The following is a 21,304-nucleotide window of genomic DNA, read 5'->3' on the forward strand; positions in this document are numbered from 1 at the left end:
TTTTCGTCGACTGAGAAACCAAAGACTGTTACTTTGTTTTTGAAATGAGCGCATGCGTAAGAACAACCCCCCTCCTTCGAAGGAACGAATTGGAACACGAGTGTTTACCACCGGCATTGGCTGTGTTGTGTTAGTGGATTCATTAAGTCGGACTCACCGCAGGTAACTCATAATCTGCAGTTGTTACTCCTGTCTCCGGACAAAAACATTGCATGCCGCGCCTGTGGAGTGTGGAAAGTTACTGGAGCGCGCAGCCACGCACGTCTCTCACAAGGAACGTCATGGCAGTGATTGACAAGCCAGAGGGCCAATCGTTTACATGATGATCGTGTAAATGATTGGCTGATGTTTTTAAGGCCCTACCTCGTGCACAGATGATGTATATTAATATTATTCCTTTCAGTGCACCTAATAAATAGTCTTTTATCAGTTAATAAAGACAGTTTCAAGTAATATTGCAAAAATGTATAAAACAAAACATCCTCTTTAGCACCTTTAAGTCCTAAGTAGTATTGAAATAGTACACTTACAAGTACTAATACTATTGATATTAGTATACTTACCATATAAAGTATACTAAAATATACTTGAGCTTTACTTAAGTATACTTAAAATGAACTTGAAGTATAAAAATTTTTGTAAAGGTATTGCATCTCTGAGCAACACAGTAATGGTGTTTCATTTCTAAATAATCAGTGTATTTGAATGATTCAGCTGAGTGAATGATTCAGTGATTTAATTGCTATAATAATAATTTCTTGCTATAAATAACATCAAAAGTGGAAAAAGTTGGTAAAAAACATACATTTACACTTAAACTAACAACCAACTGCAACTTTCAGACACCATATTTACTTTTTAGCTCAACTGTCATGGAGTGGAACACACATAATTGTGTGAAAGCAAAGGCGGTGAAGGATACATCTATGCTGCCTTCGAAATCGATCAGATGAAGGTATCGTAGGAGACAGGAAGTTAAGCTAACATTGGATTTGGACGTGCCGTGATGCCTTCCTACCTTGGAATGCATTCTCCGAAGGCAGCATTTTAAAGCTTTCGAACAGTGCCAGATATTTTGTTCCGTTACTAAATGAATCATTGTGTTTGAAACAAATATGTTGAGTGAATAATTCAGTGATTTAAACAAAAAGATGGAAATTTGATTTCCCAGTGAACAAATTGGTTGAATTAATGATTCAATGAATCACTCATAAATACAGTTGTTGTCACCTACTTTGTAAGGTTGTAACGTGCAGGAAGAGTCGCTGAAAATCCCCACCAGTAATACCAAAGACTATAGAATAACACAAGACGTGTCACTCATATTGTTTTGAATGGGAGAAAGTGTAACACGCAATATGGCGGAATTAGTCCTGCCTTCTAAATAAGAGCCAATCACCGACTGGTTAAGTCATCGCGTCACTTCAGCGGCCGTTAGAATCACCGGTTTCTATAGAAACAGTCAGATGCCCGCCTCCGAAGAGACGCGCATTTAGGAAAAATACTTTTTTTTTGGTCATGATTCGAGTGTTTAGAAACACAATTTATGAGCCGGTTGTTGTTAGATTTCATTGGTGATTTAAAATATGAAATTTAATCGTAAGGTTGGAGAACAGTTTTGGAGAATTTGATGTTTCCCCATTCAAAGAGATAGGAGCTGCATGATGCCCAGGATGCCCGAGAGGCGTTTCAAAGATGGCTGCCGAGTGAAATGACTTGTCTTAAAGGGATTTTGGTAATACATAGACTGATAGTCTGTCTGTAACTACCAAACACAGACAAGCAAAGTGATACAAACAGTGGAACATCTCAGTGTTGTTGAACTGTACTACTGAAATGCTTTAGCCCAAAAAAGGGGAAAAATGAAGAGGACTAGATCTGGTATATAATAATCAATAATTTAATCATTAATTTTAAGTGTGAATATATATATTTCTTTTAAAAATTATTTCTATGCCCTTGGTATTTGAAATAAATTGTGTAGAAAATTGGGTTCAGTAAACTGTGAGGCCCTGCAAAGCTAATTTTAGAGCCTCAAGACCCCTATCCATATTCACAGCTTCTTCACATCATGCCTAACTACACATCCAAACCTCAGAGGAATAACAAAAATATCCTCCCTGTGCTGCTTCACTTGCACACACGCTTTCTTAATCAGAAACAGCATCAACAAAACATCAACTGCAAAAAAAAGTACATGGACCAAAATAAAAGCCATAATCTCTGTTAATGTTTGTGCATCAGCACCAGCTATTGTATTTGAGAATATTATGTCCTGAAAAGTGAGAGAAATGGAGTGAGAAAAAAAGAACAAGCAAAAAAAAAAAAAGGGGGAGTGGGGGGGGATTCAGAGAGAGACAGGGAGTGTGTGTCGGCAACCTTATCCTTATTTGGGAGGAGGAATGTGGAAAAGGTCGAGAACATAGCTGACTATCAATGACGAATCTCTCATTCTCTCTGTCTACTTTTTTTTGAGTATATGAGCAACTTTTTATTTAAAAAAGAATATATATATATATATATATATATATATATATATATATATATATATATATAAATAAAACAAATAAAAATATTATATATATATATATATATATATATATATATATATATATATATATATATATATATATATATATATATATATATATATATATATATATACCAAAATAAGTTTAAAATAGATTTTTATATTATAGTTGTATATTATATTTTATAATTATAATAAAGAAAATATGAGATATTATGGATGCTGTTGTGCAAAAGTGTGAAATGGTCTGAGAAAATCGGACATCTGAATTAGTCACTAATAATAATGTGCAATAATATGCTGTATATGTGCAGATTATGACCCAATTTAATAATATAACCTCTTATAGAACACACATTCGTGCACACATTACGTCACACTGCAGTGAAGCTGCATGAAACAGTGACACCCTTTTATACCTGCATCTGGACTGAATAACCAAAGCAGATGTTTGAGGCAGATAAATAATGATGTCACTTTTGAGTGGAAGATGGCAGTGCTGGCAGTGTTTGTTTATCTGGTTCACCACATGTGGACCTCAGACTGTCTGCCCCCCATCAGCAGGCTCCGCTCATGTGTGTTTGAGAGCCTATGAGAGTGAGAAACTGCAATTTAGAAATTAGACTGCAAATTAAACTGTCTGAACAAGAATGCAGAAAGCAGGAGGATGATGTGTTAAAAAAATGACAGGTATCAATCTACATGTGCATCATGGAGGATTATGCTTACTAAACAGTAAGGTTACTTTATAAAGGGAACATTGACTGCAAGACTGTGCAGAACAGACATGCCTGTTACGTGTCAAATCATTGTGCAATGAACAGTAACCCTTGGCTAAGCAGTCTATATTTCACAATTTCAATTCCAAACACCAAGATCCAGGTTACAATGGAGAGCAATGCTCGTTCTTATACTGCGCTGTCTTTTTAGGTGTGTAGATTGTTTCTTTTCATTTAAGACTTTAACCACATATGACACAATTAGCCTACTCAGTACACATCTGCAAATCACAATATACATTTGTGTACACTTTATATAAATATGTACATACTTTCCATATGTTTTGAATCTTGTCCCACTATCCCCTTTCAGCTATGTGCACTTTTATTTTAAAATATTTTACTTTTTTTTTTATTATTGTTTTACCCTTGTTCCAGACATTCATTGTTAAACTATGAAAGTCCACTCATCTATTAACAACATTTTTTATTATATTTTACAACTATGATAATGATGACTATAATTATTTTCACACAAATTTAGACAAGGCGAGAATGCTTTTTGTGCACCCAAAAAAACAAAATAACGACTTTTCTACAATATCTAGTGATGGGCGATTTCAAAACACTGTTTTGTTTCAAATCAGCGGTTCGGATCGCGCCAAACTGCTGAAATCACGTGACTTTGTCGCTCCGAATCGCTGATTTGAAACAAAAGATTCGAAGCAATTTTTTGAAATCGACCATCACTAGATGTTGTTGAAAAGTCGTATTTTGTATTTTTTGGCGCACAAAAAGTATTTTTGTCACTTTATAATATTAAGGTAGAATCACTGAACTCACATGAACTGATTTAAAATATGTCTTTAGTACCTTTCTGGACCTTGAGAGGTTTGGTGGCTTTGTTCTCAATAGAGGCCTCACTGAGCCATTGGATTTCATAAAAAAATATCTTAATTTGTGTTGCGAAGATTAACGAAGGTCTTACAGGTGTGGAATGACATGAGGGTGAGTAATAAATGCCATTATTTTCATTTTTGGGTGAACTGACCCTTTAAACACTCAAAAGGGGCAAAAAGTGCCCACAACTTAAGAAACCCCCAAATATATTGTGTATTTATTGTGTTGTTTATATTAAGTACAGCATGTTGAATTATAAAAGTTTTTCCCTGCCATCACAGTTGAACAAAAAACATCAAGCCTGAAGACTGGGCCCCTTCATACACCCCATTATGACGTGCTTTTAACTGACCCTGGATGACATCACATGATCTCATGACTATGGTAGTTGACATGTCAGCACAGGTTTACCCCGAGCAGCTCTGGCTTCATACATCAGTACACTGGAGAGGGTGAGGGAGAGGGGAATGCAGGGAATTCTTCTGAGTTTGGTGATTTCTACAGAATGGCAGACGGAAAACTTATGATGTGTCATACTTTAGCTGTGGGCTTTTCTGACTTTTGTTATTTACAAACTAGTGGTCATCACCCTAGCAACGGATATATTTTCACTTCCTGTTTAAGGTGATGCTATGGTGTAGTATGCCAGCTCATCAAATTTGCCATCATGAAACCTATTTTGTCTTCATAAGGAAATAGAAAGGTCTACAATAAGAAGTCTCGAAGGAAAAAAAAAATGAAAAAAATAAAATAAAAAAATAATATATATATATATATATATATATATATGTATGTATATGTAGCTTTAGCTTTAACTAGTGCTGTCAAATCACATCTAACATAAAAGTGTGTGCGTGTGTGTTTGTGTGTGTGTATGACTTAAAAAAAGATGATGATAATAAAATAGGGTCGACATGTTGAGATTGAAAAAACATAATGGTTGTATGTGTTATATGTTATATCTGGTTAAATGGTTATATGTTAAAACTAAGGGTTCAACCTCTTTTTCTGACTCATGCCGTTCCACACTTCATTCATCTTCAGAACATAAATTAAAATATTTTAGTTGAAATCCGATGGCTCAGTGAGGGAGCAATGACATTTCCTCTCTCAAGATCCATTAATGTACTAAAAACATATTTAAATCGGTTCATGTGAGTACAGTGGGTCAATATTAACATTATAAAGCGACGAGAAATGTTTTGGTCTGCAAAAAAACCAAAATAACGACTTATATAGTGATGTCCGATTTCAAAACACTGCTTCAGGAAGCTTCGGAGCATAATGAATCAGCGTGTTGAATCAGCGGTTCGGAGCGCCAAAGTCATGTGATTTCAGCAGTTTGGCGGTTTCACAGGTGATCCGAATCATGATTCAATACGTTGATTCATAACACTCTGAAGCTTCATGAAGCAGAGTTTTGAAATCGGCCATCACTATATAAGTCATTATTTTGTTTTTTTGGCGCACCAAAAATATTCTCGTCGCTTTATAATATTAAAATTGAACCACTGTACTCACATGAACTGATTTAAATATGTTTTTAGTACATTAATGGATCTTGAGAGAGGAAGTGTCATTGCTGGCTATGGAGGCCTCACTGAGCCATCGGATTTCAACTAAAATATCTTAATTTGTGTTTCGAAGATTAACGAAGGTCTTACGGGTGTGGAACAGCATGAGGGTAAGTAATAAATGACAGAATTTTAATTTTTGGGTGAACTAACCCTTTAATATAATCATTTCTCAAAGTCAGAAAAAGAGGTTGAACCCTTAGTTTTAACATGTAACCATTTAACCAGATATAACATATAACACATACAACCATTATGTTTTTTCAATCTCAACATGTCGACCCTATTTTATTATCATCATCTTTTTTAAGACATACACACACACACACACACACACACACACACACACACACACACACACACTTTTATGTTAGATGTGATTTGAAAGCACTAGTTAAAGCTAAAGCTACACATTATATATATAAGTATAATATATATAATAAATTAAATTATTTTCATTTTTGGGTGAACTAACCCTTTAAATTTACAAATGATACATTTATTTCATCTCAGCAACCCTAGCTACTGTTATCAGACTGAATAAATCCATAAATCCATAATGGATGTCAGTAAATAGGATTTTTTGCAAAAGCGTCTGTAACTAAACACTCTAATTTTGTGAAGATATACATTCATACCAAGTTCCAAACAATGGCCATATCGACCTACACAGTATCAACAATGACAGAGTATGTCTTTAAACTCAATTTCTTTGGTTTGAGATAAATATAGCCATTCCCCTGAATCAGTCATAGGGGAGATCATCACACTAGCCATACAGTCCCTGCAGGAATTACACTATGACTTTTCCACATAGCTAAATGGAAAAATATTATTAAATGATTAATCATGTCTGAAAATGGACACAAACAATGATATTTTAAGAGTCCTGCTGCATGGGGAAAAATCTGCTGGCCAGGCTGGGAAAGCATCTGGCCAATCAGCTAAACCAGCTAAACACCAGCATGGTCAGGTTGGGAAACCACCATTTTAAACCATCTAAAAGCAGTAAACCACATTAGTTAATGTTGTTTAATCCAAGGGTAATGAGTAATGTCCAACCCAGCCCTTTTTCATATAGTTCTCCCTTTCCTCAAATAGTTTTTAATTCCTCTTTAACTTCATGATCCACCCTCTGCTTCTTCTTCATTTTCTTTTTCACATTTTGATGCATTAAAATTACACCATGTGCCCCACCTGACAGCACACACACATTTAAACCATGCACATATACACAAGCACAGTTGCACAAGAGCCTGCAAATGCAGACAGCACAGGACCTGTGCAAGCCCAAGACACAATGACATGTGAAAACTCATTCTGCTTGCAAGCAAAAGTTGATGCTGTGCATCATATCAGCCCATGCAGCTCTTCCACACTGATGTGTGAAGGTTTTGGGTGTGGTATCTGAAGACCCACACCTAGTTTGTGGTTTGCTGAAAGGAAAGACCATTTATAAAAAGTGAGTTCACTATCACTTAAGACCATTACCATAACACTCTTCTCTCAATCTCATATATGCTGTATGCTAATTAGGAGAACCACAAATGCAAGTAAAACACTGCAACTATAAAAGCCAAAAAACATTGCATTGAATATTACACCAATGAGTTGTTACAAAAACATCATTCAGTTTTTGTCAGGCTTTATGCAAACCAAATTAGATTTTTGTGTTTTGTAACAAATTACACACAGTCACACCTCAAATGTGAGTTTTGAAACCATTATTTGCACATATGAACTGCATTGGTTGCCATACATCAAGCATGTAAGCTCACAAGAGGAAATCAATAGAAAACGGGCCATTGATTTATTCAGTTAAAGCAATAAAAATATTTATCATAATAGAAAATCAATGAATAAAGATCCAAATGTTCTTGACATTTTATTTAATTAGCTAAAGCTATCTATTTTTATTTATTTTTTTTATTAAATAATATGCTGTGCCTTAGACCTACATTTTTGCGTATCTCCAAGCTTTGTTGTTGTGGGAGTTGGCCAGTCCAGACTAACTCTGGAACAGAGTTATGAGATCAAATAAATGAGGAGGCAGATTTGACTTGGCCTGACCTGTGCACAGCCCCATCTAAGGTAAGAATGGCTTGCCTAGTTAGTTGAAGAACACAGAGAGAGACAAGCTGAATATTTCAGATTGTTTACAGAGCTTTGGCCTCAGCATCGGATAGAGTGGATGTTTCTTTAGATTATAAATTATCTTTGTTGAAGCCTGAACAAAATCTCTCCCTTGTTCGTTCTCACATGATGGCTGCTATAGTGATCCACATCTGAACTGATGTTTTACATTCCTATCACATGTTAGGGCAGAAGGAGGATTTTTGTAATGTCACGTCATTTTTACATTAAATATGAACAAACATTTGTGATTTCATGGGTTCCATTGACCACCCGAGCATTTGGTCTTAGTTATCCACAGTTCAGAGATATGAGGTCATTCCTCTCTGAAAATTAAGAGTGTGCAGGAGGGATTTCATTACCACATCCGAACTGGAGAAGCACAAAGCAACAGCGCTCCCTCGAGACAATGTGGAACGATCAACCAGTTGATTAATTTGAAGATGTTTGTCGCCCTCTTGTGTTTTCAGATATGCTTTGCCGTGATTTCAGGATTTTGAAGCGAAATGCGTCGATATCAGTCATACAAATCATTTTGTGACCTTTTACATGTTGTATTCTTACAAAATTATCATTACACTGGTTCATTTTTTGATCTGCATAACTGTAACGTAGGCTAAACATCTTGCAAGCTAACGTTTAGCCTACCACTGACCAAATATACGTAAACTTAAAGGGTTAGTTCACCCCAAAATTAAAATTCTGTCATTAATTACTCACCCTCATGTCGTTCCACACCCATAAGACCTTTGTTAATCTTCGGAACACAAATTAGGATATTTTTGTTGAAATCCGATGGCTCAGTGAGGCCTCCATAGCCAGCAATGACATTTCCTCTCTCAAGATCCATTAATGTACTAAAAACATATTTAAATCAGTTCATGTGAGTACAGTGGTTCAATATTAATATTATAAAGCGACGAGAATATTTTTGGTGTGCCAAAAAAGCAAAATAACTACTTATATAGTGATGGCCGATTTCAAAACACTGCTTCAGGAAGCTTCGGAGCATTATGAATCAGCGTATCGAATCATGATTCGGATCGCGTGTCAAACCGCCAAACTGCTGAAATCACGTGACTTTGATGCTCCGAACCGCTGATTCGACACGCTGATTCTAAGAATTTTAAAATTTCATTTACATGATAAGATTTACATAATACATAACACTGTTAAAGGTGCTAAAGAGGATGTTTTGTTTTATACATTTTTGCAAAATTACTTGAAACTGTCTTTACTAACTGATATTTATTAGGTTCATTGAAATGAATAATATTAATATACATCATCTGTGCATGAGGTAGGGCCTTAAAAACATCAGCCAATCGTTTACACGATCATCGCATAAACGATTGGCTCTCTTGCTTGTTAATCACTGCCGTGACATTCCTTGTGTGAGATGTGCGCGGCTGCGCGCTCCAGTAACTTTCCACACTCCACAGGCGCCGCATGCGATGTTTTTGTCAGGAGACAGGAGTAACAACTGCAGATTATGAGTTACCTGCGGTGAGTCCGACATAATGAATCCACTAACACGACACAGAGAATGCCGGTGGTAAAAACTCGTGTTCCAATACTCGTGCACGAGTTTTGGGAGGTGTTCCCTTGAAATGAGCTGTGAAGGAGGGGGGTTGTTCTTACGCATGCGCTCATTTCAAAAACTCACTAACAGTCTTTGGTTTCTCAGTCGACGAAAAGATCCTCTTTTGCACCTTTAATCTAAAGGGGATTGTAAGGGGGGATGGTGGCTTTACAGAGGTGATGCTTTTTGCATTTTTTTTTAAACAAGAGGAATGCCATACGCCCACATCCCCCTCAAATCGAGCCCTGTGTATACTCTTGGTTTAGAATAATGCTTTACCTGTGCTGTAGAGGCATTCGCAAGCTTCAAACGCAGGTTGGACTGAATAATGAGATTTTTTTTCTTGTTGACAAACGATATAGATGCTGATGCAAAAACTTGAGAAAATGAGATCCAGGCAGTCCAGCAATGATTATGTCAGAGATCAAATTTGAATAAGGAATAACAAAGTTATTAATTAAAAATTATAGAGACAAACTAATTAATTAAGTAATTAATAGTTAATAATAAAATCTAGAGCATTGTATCTAATAGATGAAGATGAAGAATATACAGAAAGAAGGAACAAAATTAAGACATTTGCAGAATGAAATGAGAGGTAGAAGAGAAGAAGCAGAAGATGCAGAAGAGATGTGAGAGGCAAAAAAAAAGAGCAAAGAAAAGCGAAGGAAAAGCTAAACTATCAAAGACCCAGTCCATACCATAAGCATAGGAAAACTTACATCCCACTCAAACTTGTGTTTTTGTCTAATAAGAAAAGGTCAAATGGATTTATCCATTATGTCATAGACTGGTCAAATGTCAAAAATAGATGAAAATAGTTGTTTTGACACCCTTAAGGGAATTTTGCAGATCTGGCATTATCACATGTCTGAAAAAATGGAAACAGATATATTTTTGATATAAAAGATCCAAGATCAAATGAGCAACTAATTCTGAAAACACCATCGCTTCTGCAGTAGCTACTTGGCAGGCATCCAATATCTAACCACAAACGTGTAAACATGACCTGTCACATTGGAACACTTGAAGAACAATTGAAAATAACAAGCATACATCCTCTTAAAGATAAAAGAAGAATAACCATAAAGGAGAACAATAAAGAGTAAATACTTGAAAATATGATGAGGATTAATATATGGAGTAGGGGTACATGAATATATGAAATCAAACGTAATATTGATAAATCATAAGCCATAAATGATTAACATGAAATGTGAATAAAATGCATGAATATGAATATTGACCATTTTGGATCCACCAGATGCATTTTGTAGACTTGTAGATTTGTATTTTAGTTGCGTGTGGGTAAATACCCACCTTTATGATATTAAAATCTCTTTTATAGCTCGTGCACCGATAAAAACCGTAAAGCGACCCTCCTGGTACAACCCAAAATCGCTCTCATGGACTACAAATACCAGCTATATGAGGGAGCACTAAACTACACTTCCCAGTTGGTGTAAGACAATGTAAATGCACAGAAAGCGATAGTATACTATAGTTTGTCTACTACACGCTTATATCATAAAAAAATTCGGTTGATCTTTTTGGAAACTAGAATATAAACTATGTTTTAATTATAATATAAAAGTGTCGATTATATGAAACCGGAAGCAGTTTCGCTCAGTGCATTATGACGCAGCGGAAGATCAGTGGTCTTCCTTTCCTCCATTAGGTGAGTGCGTGGTAAGAGCGCGCTGCGTCGCTCTCTTCATATTTGTCGAAAAACACCTCGTTTCTTCACTTATAAATACACATATTGTTCTTTAAAACTATTATTATTGTGTATATTACAGATCGCAACAATGGGCCGCCGTCCAGCCCGTTGGTAAGTTATGAATTTTGTGTTTTAAAAATTGGCCTTACTGAAAATGGCAGGGCCCGCTAACCATGTGCCTCTCCCCGGCCTCATTCAGCAGTGACAGTACTCTGACATACGCTACTTTCTGCTGTAAACACGACTGTTCCTAAAACAATTCTGGCTTCTAATAAAAATCATTATGTAAATTCTAGATTGTTCCGTCATTGTTAAATGTAAAGCTAACTAATTAGCGCCCAGCTAGACGATTAATGTCTATTGACATTTAGCTCTTTGCTGTATTTGTAGTTGCTGAATAATTTAAATATTGAAAGGATGTTTTATTTTATATACACATATAATTTTATACACGTTCTTGTACTTGTATTAACTAGTTGTGTAATGGTGAGTAGGCACTTTGTTACAAAGATTGACCCAGTGGTTTTGCTAATTGTCAACTATCTTTTGCAGCTACAGATACTGTAAGAACAAGCCTTACCCCAAGTCCCGTTTCTGTCGAGGTGTTCCTGGTAAGTTATGGAAGACTATATCAGAAGATATTTTATAATGCATTTCATCTGCTGATCATTGCTTTTGTGTAAGGCTAATCAAACTCACGATATATGGTGATGGTTTGAAATGACTCGTTAATTTGAAGTTCAATAGAAAATCTTAGTTTAAAGGGTTTGTTTAGCCCAAAATGAAAATTAATTCACCCTCATGATGATCCAAATTCGTAACACTTTTTCTCAGTGTGTGTATGGTCTACAACTCTTATCTGCAGCTTATTAAGCCGACTAGACAGGTTGTCTGTACTTGTGTGGTGTGCAAAGGCTGCAGACAGTAATTCTTTGGTTGTGTATGAGCCTGGCTGTGCAGTGCTGGGCCCTTTAAGGGACCATTGAGACATAACATTGCTTATTGCTTATCTAGCTAAAAAAAAATATAATTTCATTTGCTGATCATTGCTTTTGTGTAAGGCAAAACAAACTCACGATACATGGTGATGGTTTGAAATGACTCGAGTTAATTTGAAGTTCAATAGCAAGTTCATCTTAAAGGGTTAGTTCAGCCCAAAATGAAAATTCATTAATTACTCATCCTCATGTTCCAAATTCATAACTTTTGCTCATCTTCAGAACACAAATGAAGATCTTTTTGATGAAATCTGAGAGATGTCTGTCCCTCCATTGACTGCCTTTGCACCTATCACTTTGATGCTTCAAAAATATCATAAAGAGATCAGAAAACCAATCCATATGAATCAAGTGGTTTAGTCCAAATTTCCTGAAGAGACTTGATCATTTTTTTATGATGAAAAGATTTAACTTGGGCTTTTACTCATTGATAAGCGAACATAAGTAGAAGCTCAAGCGAACATGAATAACGCACAAGAACAAACCTCTTCTGGAAGCTCAAACGTGCTGCATAACCTTATAGAATAATTACAAATCTAGAAAATTGGTTGGCCAAAACTATATTTAATGAAATTGATTAATGGATCATATAGTTCTGATTGAGTATGTCTTTCTCTCAAACTCAGATCCTAAGATCAGGATCTTCGACTTGGGCAGGAAGAAGGCTAAGGTGGATGAGTTCCCCCTGTGCGGTCACATGGTATCTGATGAGTATGAGCAGCTGTCCAGTGAAGGTGAAGTCTTTATGATACTGTTCTTCATATTTTATACTTGAACAATTTAACATTTGTCCCATAGTGTAAGCATTGGTAGTGCAAAGCGCTTTCTGATACATAGTCCTAATTCTAATCGCCATTATTTTAGCTCTTGAGGCTGCCCGTATCTGCGCCAACAAGTACATGGTGAAGACCTGTGGCAAAGATGGTTTCCACATCCGTGTGCGCCTGCACCCTTTCCATGTCATCCGCATCAACAAAATGTTATCCTGTGCCGGAGCTGATAGGTGAGTGTGTGTGGTCTACGACTCTTTATCTGCAGCTTATTAAGCCGACTAGACGGGTTGTCTGTACTTGTGTGGTGTGCAAAGGCTGCAGACAGTAAATCTTTGGTTGTGTATGATCCTGGCTGTGCAGTGCTGGGCCCTTTAAGGGACCATTGAGACATAACATTGCTTATTTTTCATAGAATTTTAATTTGGCCACTTAAGTGAATTAATCTCAATGTTCATCTCCTCTCCAGGCTCCAGACTGGTATGCGTGGTGCTTTCGGTAAGCCTCAGGGCACAGTGGCCCGTGTGTGCATTGGCCAGGTGATCATGTCCGTGCGCACAAAGGCCCAGAACAAGGAACATGTGATCGAGGCTCTGAGGAGAGCCAAGTTCAAGTTCCCTGGCCGTCAGAAGGTACTTAACATGAAGTTGAAAAGTGTCCGTGGTTCTCAAACTTTTGGTCAAACTTTAAACCTTAAAAAAAAAAAATCTGCCGTCCCACAAAAAAACCCATCACATCTCTGATTATAGTTGTAAGAGAGAATAATGGATAATAACTTAATTTAAATAAACAAATGTAAATATTTCAGTGATGTTTTCTATAAACAATATATTATTAGTGGCTGCAGTGAGCGCTCTTGATGGTACCTCATGAGCTCAGTGTCTTGTACGTCTTCTTGCCGCAGCATGGCTGCCAATCGCCACGTTCATAGCCAACTGCTTTTTAAAGGCAGAGCACCAACCACTATTTATGTACTTTAATGGCATAGCAACAGATTATTTAAAAGATCAAATGGATTTTTTTTTTTTTTTTTTTTTTTTTTGAGAACCACTGGTCTAGGTGTTAATTGTGTAAAAGTTCTCTGCTCACCGTCTACATTAACGTTCTCCACCCTCTTAGATCCACATCTCCAAGAAATATGGCTTCACAAAGTTCAACGCCACTGACTTTGATGACATGCTGGCGGAGAAACGTCTGGTCCCTGATGGCTGTGGGGTGAAATACATCCCCAGCCATGGACCCCTGAGCCGCTGGAAGGCCCTGCATGCCAACTAAGCACCTCACACTTCAGTGCATCTGTGTGAACCAAGGCTCTAACGACCACAAATAAAGTCCACTTTGATTTACAGTCTTGTTGGTTCTTTTTCTTGCTTGCATTTGAACTTGTAAGTAGTTTAATATATTAAAGCTGGGTACATACTGTACGATTTTGGTTTTGTCTGAGAAAAATGTCCTAAAAGATTCCTCTGATCCTAGGATTAAAACCGACTTACAATTAATGATCGTTATCAAATTTTACCTCAGATGAAATTCTGGCAGTGTCGGAAGATTTGGCGCACAGTACTGCAGTGTGACGACTTCTAGGCTGACTGTCAAATTGACTTGTTTTTCAAGGCAAATTTAGCCACCATTTCAGTCCTGTGTGTAATGCAGCTCATGGTCACCAAACCTGTATGGGTCCTCTTTTCATATACAAGTACACCTTTGACATAACTGTTAACTGCAAAAAAGCCCTTTGTCTATAAAGCCTGGTCTGATTGCGGTATTCACACTTTTAATTTCACTTTTCAATCATTTCAACATTTGAGTACAGAATTCTGATTACTGGGATTTTCCTTTTATTTAAGACTGAGGTCAGCCCTAAAGGCCTATGGTGTTCCCTGGTTTCAGGCTAGTGAATACTTAATTATTTTAAGAATGATTCATGATAGATGAAAATATTTAATAAAATACAACTTCAAAATGTGAAACAAGTGAACAAACAACATTCATACAGGTGCATGTTAATCAGAAAAATGTATTACAAAAATAAAATTCTCTTCAAAAGTGAATACATTTAACTTGCATAAATGAGAAATCTAATCAAAAACACAAGACGTCAGGAATATACAACCTGAGCCAGTTCTCCATGATTATAAATTACAAGAAACTAAAACACAATATTCATTCACATCCAAAAATCAGCAGCACATTTTGTAGATGCAGTTGTGGATCTGTATGAGCTCAAGAACGTAGCAGCTGTGTAACAGCAAAGTAAAGTCTTCATCTAGATGAGATGAATAATCCACTTGTGTTGATTTGTGGTCATATGATCATCTGCAGAAGCAGAAAGACATTCAGGACAAACAATGTAGGCTGAAGACATGAAACTTCGTTGCTTCTTGAGAAAAACCCTGATTTCTGACTCTTGAGAACCACCTCAATGGGGTAGTGATCACTCACTTCCAAAGCCTATAACAGACAGTCTGAAGTTCAGTGAAATGAAAATGCAAAAAATAAATGTAAATGCTGAATTTGGCTTACCTGAGCCTCTGTAAGACGGAATTCCTTGGGAAAATTGAACGGCTGTGCTGAAAACGGTTCGATTGTTTTGAGAAATGGCTCTCCATGCACAACAATTCTGTGGATTGTAGCCATAAATATGAATCATTATGCTGTCTATATGCAAATCATAAGCAGTTTTATTATATTACACTGATAAAAACATTTTGCTAGCACACCTGTCGTATGCACAGTCCGTCGACTGTTTCACCGTAGTGTCCACCTTATCCAAAATCAGCCAGATGAAAGACGGGTCGGTAAAGAGCCTGATGTTCTTACGGTTCTTTTTAGCCACGTAACCACAAGCTGCATTAAAGTCCCCAAGGAACATCACATTCTGCCAAGATGACAAAAAAAAGCAAGGTTTAAGATTTGATCTCAAGATATTCTGCTCTATATAATATAGGAAATCCATCATCACACCTCAATTTTCCATCGCTTTCTAACATCCACAAAGACGTCGTAAAGTTCATCAATCTCTTTGGTGGCATTTGAAGGAGTGGTGTGCTGCGGAATCAAGACAAACTCCTTGGCAACTGTTAATAGAGACATTATCAGATCATGAACAAAATCATCAAACTTCAGCTTATAATCATTTGTCATTGAACAAATTTAGCGTGCAAGTTTTCCTTTTTTTATTTTGACCTGTTTTAGGGGCTTGAAAATGTACCACAAAGGGTTCTCTGGAGAACGCATCAACATCCCCATTCTGTGTATCTGGATACTGATACTGGTTTATCAGCGTCGCTGAGCTTTTCCTGAGGAAAAGAGGAAAATTATCTTGCAATGCCTGAAACTCCTAAAACTTATTATGGTGATCAAGAATATCTTAATATTAATCTAAGTAATGTAAGACAAAGCAATATTTAATATTATTTTTAACACCCTGCCTGTACTAAGGATGTGCCAAAAAAGATAAGCCAATAATTATTTTCATGTTATGGTATAAAATTCTAAGCTATTTTGTCTAAATAAATTAAAAATAAAACACCAAGCACTAAAACCAATCATTTAAAATGCTACAAGTACATTCAGGCATCACGATTTAATAATGTACACTATAAATAGTGTATATTCATTTTGTGATGGTGTCATTAAATTATTAATGTTTAAAGAAATTTAATTGAGTGTTGTTAGATGACAGCAAATCTAATTTAGATGCAAAATCAGGGGACATAAGCATACTGACAAACAGTGTTGGGGTAATGCATTACAAGTAATGTGAGTTATGTAATCAGATTACTTTTTCGAGTAACTAGTAAAGTAACACATTACTTTTAAATTTACAACAAAATAACTTTTTCAAATAAGTAACCCAAGTTACTTTGTTTTCCCATTTATTGACTGATACCTCTCCTGTCCCCATGTTGAGACCCATGTTGCTGTGAACATGATGGTTATGTAGTTCTAGATTCAATGTGAGCAGCATTTACTCATCTCATTGCACAATAACAGATTCAGTATTCCTCAACATGAATAAAAACAGTGAAATGTAATGTTTTTATTGTTAAAAGTAAGAGTGTTGAACTTTCTTTTCCTGCGTCCTATTCTTCTGCGTTCCCAGAATGGCAGCACAGTTAAAGGTGCCCTAGAACCAGTTTTTACAAGATGTAATATAAGTCTAATGGTGCGTTCACACCAGACGCGAATGAAGCGGTAAGCGCGAGTGATTTACATGTTAAGTCAATGCAAAGACGCGAATCGACATCCTGCGGCGCGAATGAAGTGGCGCGAATGACGCAACGCGAATTGAGTGATTCTCGCAAATGACGCGATTCGCGCGAATCACGCAAGTTGAAAAATCTGAACTTTGGCGAATTTCCGCGCCGCGTTAACCAATCAGGAGCTTGCTCTAGTAGTGACGTGACGTAGCGAGCTGAGGCAGAATTTCGAAACAACAATGGAGGACAAAATCATTGTCGCTGTACATCTTCCTACATTTATAGAAACAGAAATAAAAAGGTAAAAAATGGTCTTTACTCAATTAGATGTATATATATAAAAATATTAAGACTACAAGCCAACTAAAGACGACCAATTGAGCTTATTCTCTGTAATTTACAATTATTTCCCCACTGACAAGTTGTGTTTATTCAGAGGAAGTGTGCAGAAAGCAGTGGGAGAGTCTGGGACACATAAAGGAGCTGGAGAGCCCCTCTCATGACGTGAATTCGCGTCTATTGTGAAGGGATTTTCACGCGCGAATGAAGCGAATGTCACGCGCGAATGAAGCGAGTAAACTCAAAATGTTCAAGCGTCCAACTACGCGCGAATAGCAAGTCGCGTCTGGTGTGAACGCAGCATAAGGTGTCCCCTGAATGTGTCTGTGAAGTTTCAGCTCAAATTACCCCATCGATTTTTTTTATTAATTTTTTAACTGCCTATTTTGGGGCATCATTAACTATGCACCGATTCAGGCTGCGGCCCCTTTAAATCCTGCGCTCCCCAACACTCCCCAAGCAATAATTGTAATGCATTAATTTTAAAAGTAACTTTCCCCAACACCGCTGATAAATGAACACATCTTTAATATCATCCGATAATAAATATTTTCCCAATATCTTGTACATCCTTAGCCTTTGCATATTGTCCTAATGTACAGAAGTGCTGAACACATACCTGTAAACAAAAACATATTGCTCCTGATACGCTTGTGTTCTCCCGAGACGCTCACTTGCCACGTAGTCATAATCATTATTATTAAGCCTGGAAACAAAATAAACATAACAGCATTTATGCTTGCTTATCTCTTAAATCTGCTTTTTTACACGGCAAGTTCAGATTTGTTTTTTTGATATTTGCATATTGTCTACCTGTTGACTGCATCAAGCAGGCGTGGAATGGCTTTATTTTTCTGATCTCTGACCTCCTGGAGCAAACATATGTCACAACGGGATACAATCTGCAAGAAAGAATAAACTAGAACACTTTTAGACTTGTTTTATAATTTTTTTTTTTTTTTAAAAAAGTAAACACATTGTACTATTCATCCTCATACCCGTGATACAGAATTCATGATTATGGCATTGGCTGATTTTGAATCACCAAAACTCTGAACATTAAAGGCACAAATTCTGAATCCACAGCAGGTCAGTGAGCCAGAGAGAATGAAGAGGGTGAAGAGGAACAGTCTGCCGGTCATCCTGCATGTAAAGAGTGAGAAAAAGACCTTTGTAGTTATAGCTTCACAATTCAATGGGAAAGAACAGCCTTCAAATGTTATATTAACAGGAATACATGAGTTGTATGCAAGCAGACACTCAAGAGTGTAAAAACAAATAAAAATAACGTAGAAGCAGGACAATGGAGAATAAAAGACCAGAATTAAATAATAGAAAATAGAAAAAACTCATTTGACTCTCTTGTTACAGAGTTAACAGCTATTGCAAAAAAAGTGATCTTGAAACTGATGAGTAATGAGTTCATCATGTGATTGTGGTTTGTGGTATGAAAAGAGATAATATTTTTAGATGTTTTAAAGATTTTGTTCATCAAATAACTAATTTCCCCATTCCTATCCCCAAAAGTTGACTGAGCTAATCTATACCAAGTAAAAACATGTGTAGACGATAACAATTCATCAGGTTTGATGAATTTGGAGACCCCAAACTCACTTAAATTTTCCATTGAATCACTGATTAACAAACCTAATCATGTTCTGATCAAAGTTTTGACTGCTTTTCATGTGAGACCAGTAATCAGAAAGTGACAGTTAACACCTAATGATAGACTATGTCAAGGATCAGGATGTGTCTGCTTTGAGGTTAGTGACTTATTGTGAAGTTAATAGCCTATGCTGTTGTTGGCAGTAATCCAGACAGCAAACAACATGTTAAAACATGATCTGTGGGTTCTAGAGGTTTCTAACAGCTTACAACATTTTTTTCACATATTTCTTCAAAGAACTTTCCTATATAATGCAATTGCTTGCCTAGTAGCTACAACATGGGAATCTCAGCACTGAAAAAGCAGCAACAGGCTCATACAGAGCCGCATATAAAGCTTAATATACTGACAAGCAGACTTCCTTACCTCATTTGAAATGTGTTGGGTTTCACTTCAACAAAGCAGGTCTCTCTTTCTTTCCCTTCCGCAGCAGAAGAGTTTTCCACTGGTGTTATTATACTCAGGAAGACTGAGGACACACCCTCTGCTCTGCTATTTGTGGACAAAGGGAGGAGCTTGTCTTACTAATGTATGGAGTGTGGGGCTTTCCACACCCTGCAATAGAGATAAATACAATACATTTGCATGCAAAACTAACGGAATTAGGAGGTATATAATCATTTACTCACACATCTTTCAGGTTTTTCCGGTTTAGGGCACTGCTTTTACTCAAGCCCAATATGACAACATAGTTGCTTAAGCATAGTTGCATAAATGTCTGCAGCTCCTAAACCAAAAAAAAAAAAAAAAAACAGTTTTAAATCAATGAGTTTAAAGGTCTGTCAAATTCCAGCAAAGCTACTGATTGATTAAGACGACAGAAAATAAAGAAAATAAATATTTCTTATGAAATATGTAGTTACTTACTTGTGTAGTTACCTATTGTGTAAGATAAGTATACATGCACAATATCCAATACCGAGTCAGTCAATTCTAGCTGCACAAAAATAATTAAGTGCTGAAAAACACTGATTATCACCAGGCCCATAGGTAAACTACAAACCCAGAACACCTCTGAGAACTGAACTTAAAGAGATAGTACACACAGAAATCAAGCATTCTGCATCAGTTCAGGCAGGCCTCGTAGTCAAGCTCCGCTATCAGCTGATTCGCAAATTCCAACCCCACCCATATCAGCTGATCCGATTTCTATGGACTCCATTGGCAACTCTAAAATAAGGCTCATTACTTAAACGCAGCTTCCGTCTCTCTGCTTCCACTGCACGCTGCTTGCAACCCACTTCCTCCCCAGCTCCTCCTTAAACTTGTGTATAACTTAATCAGTGTCATTCTGTTGTCATTGATGCATGCTCTGTTCTCAATAGGGGGATTTTCTGCCTCTCTCCCAGTTAAAAAATGGGAGGTTGTCCCCAGAAGCTGCTGCTGTTCCTGGTCTTGGCTTTCATGGAGCTCATGAAAAGGACAGGGAATTTAGAATAGAGCCATACCGCCAAATTGTAACTTTAGCAAAATATTCCAATAAAAAATTGACTAAATTTTGTCTCTTGTAATTTTTGACTTGGTGGTCCTGACTGAAATAAGAATTCTGACATCATTTACTCACACTCAAGTAGTGCCAAACCTGTATAAATTTCTTTGTTCTGCTGAACACAAAGGAAGATATTTGGAAGAATGTCTAGTCTGGGTAAACCCAGCCTGATCTGCCGGCGATTTGATTTCGCTCGGCAACTCAGTCTGGAAACCCGTACATTCATTTCTGCTGCGCTGTTACACTTTTGCGGGAACCAATCACAGACTGGCTTATCCACCTTGCTCACTATTGGCGGGTATAACACGATGACGATAGAGAATCGACGGCAAGCAGCTTTCAAACTCTATCTGATCTACCCGCCTCTCACACGACCGTCACTCCAAAATAACAATGCACAATCACAGTGACGCCGATTGTGTTAAGCATTTACCTTATCTGAGAGAAATGTAGCAGAGCGTTGATCCGACAGTCTCTTCATAGGAAGATTACAAACAGCGATTAATGACACACAATGATTCTCTGCTGTTATTTTGGTGGTTTGCTACACAATGTGAGTACAGGACTCTTTTACTTCAATGCCCCTTCAATGATGGTATAAACAATATTTACAGTATCAGAAACTCTCGCCGATGCTGAATGACTTCTTTAGTTAGCAAACAAATTGCTCAAGTGGGTGTAA

General features: G+C 36.9%; 2 protein-coding genes and 2 non-coding genes across 5 annotated transcripts; 3 read left to right on the top strand and 1 right to left on the bottom strand.

The window, feature by feature from the left end:
• Nucleotides 1-11,169: 11,169 nt before the first annotated feature.
• On the top strand, nucleotides 11,170-14,272 carry rpl10 (ribosomal protein L10). Its single transcript, XM_067371150.1, has 6 exons — nucleotides 11,170-11,269; nucleotides 11,711-11,769; nucleotides 12,783-12,890; nucleotides 13,021-13,159; nucleotides 13,396-13,558; nucleotides 14,046-14,272. The coding sequence occupies exons 1-6, from the start codon at nucleotides 11,247-11,249 to the stop codon at nucleotides 14,199-14,201; spliced, it is 648 nt and encodes a 215-aa protein (XP_067227251.1). The 5' UTR covers nucleotides 11,170-11,246; the 3' UTR covers nucleotides 14,202-14,272.
• Nucleotides 12,018-12,151, top strand: LOC137010341 (small nucleolar RNA SNORA70). Its single transcript, XR_010893361.1, has one exon. It is a non-coding gene; the product is annotated as a small nucleolar RNA SNORA70 (small nucleolar RNA).
• On the top strand, nucleotides 13,189-13,322 carry LOC137010342 (small nucleolar RNA SNORA70). The gene has a single exon (XR_010893362.1). It is a non-coding gene; the product is annotated as a small nucleolar RNA SNORA70 (small nucleolar RNA).
• A 395-nt stretch (nucleotides 14,273-14,667) lies between the features above and the next one.
• On the bottom strand, nucleotides 14,668-20,041 carry dnase1l1 (deoxyribonuclease I-like 1). Of its 2 annotated transcripts, none has more exons than XM_067371149.1 (11): nucleotides 20,001-20,041; nucleotides 19,763-19,860; nucleotides 19,500-19,625; nucleotides 18,466-18,610; nucleotides 18,281-18,369; nucleotides 18,087-18,173; nucleotides 16,113-16,225; nucleotides 15,891-16,003; nucleotides 15,647-15,804; nucleotides 15,450-15,546; nucleotides 14,668-15,242 (listed from the first exon to the last, which is right to left on the bottom strand). In XM_067371149.1, the coding sequence occupies exons 2-11, from the start codon at nucleotides 19,843-19,845 to the stop codon at nucleotides 15,231-15,233; spliced, it is 1,023 nt and encodes a 340-aa protein (XP_067227250.1). In that variant the 5' UTR covers nucleotides 19,846-19,860; nucleotides 20,001-20,041; the 3' UTR covers nucleotides 14,668-15,230. The 2 variants fall into 2 exon arrangements, with proteins under 2 accessions (XP_067227250.1, XP_067227249.1); XM_067371148.1 differs by having other exon boundaries at nucleotides 14,733-15,377; nucleotides 20,001-20,029.
• Between the last annotated feature and the right edge of the window lie 1,263 nt (nucleotides 20,042-21,304).

This window comes from Chanodichthys erythropterus, chromosome 20 (assembly GCF_024489055.1).
Source record: "Chanodichthys erythropterus isolate Z2021 chromosome 20, ASM2448905v1, whole genome shotgun sequence".
In the NCBI taxonomy this organism is placed as follows: domain Eukaryota; kingdom Metazoa; phylum Chordata; class Actinopteri; order Cypriniformes; family Xenocyprididae; genus Chanodichthys; species Chanodichthys erythropterus.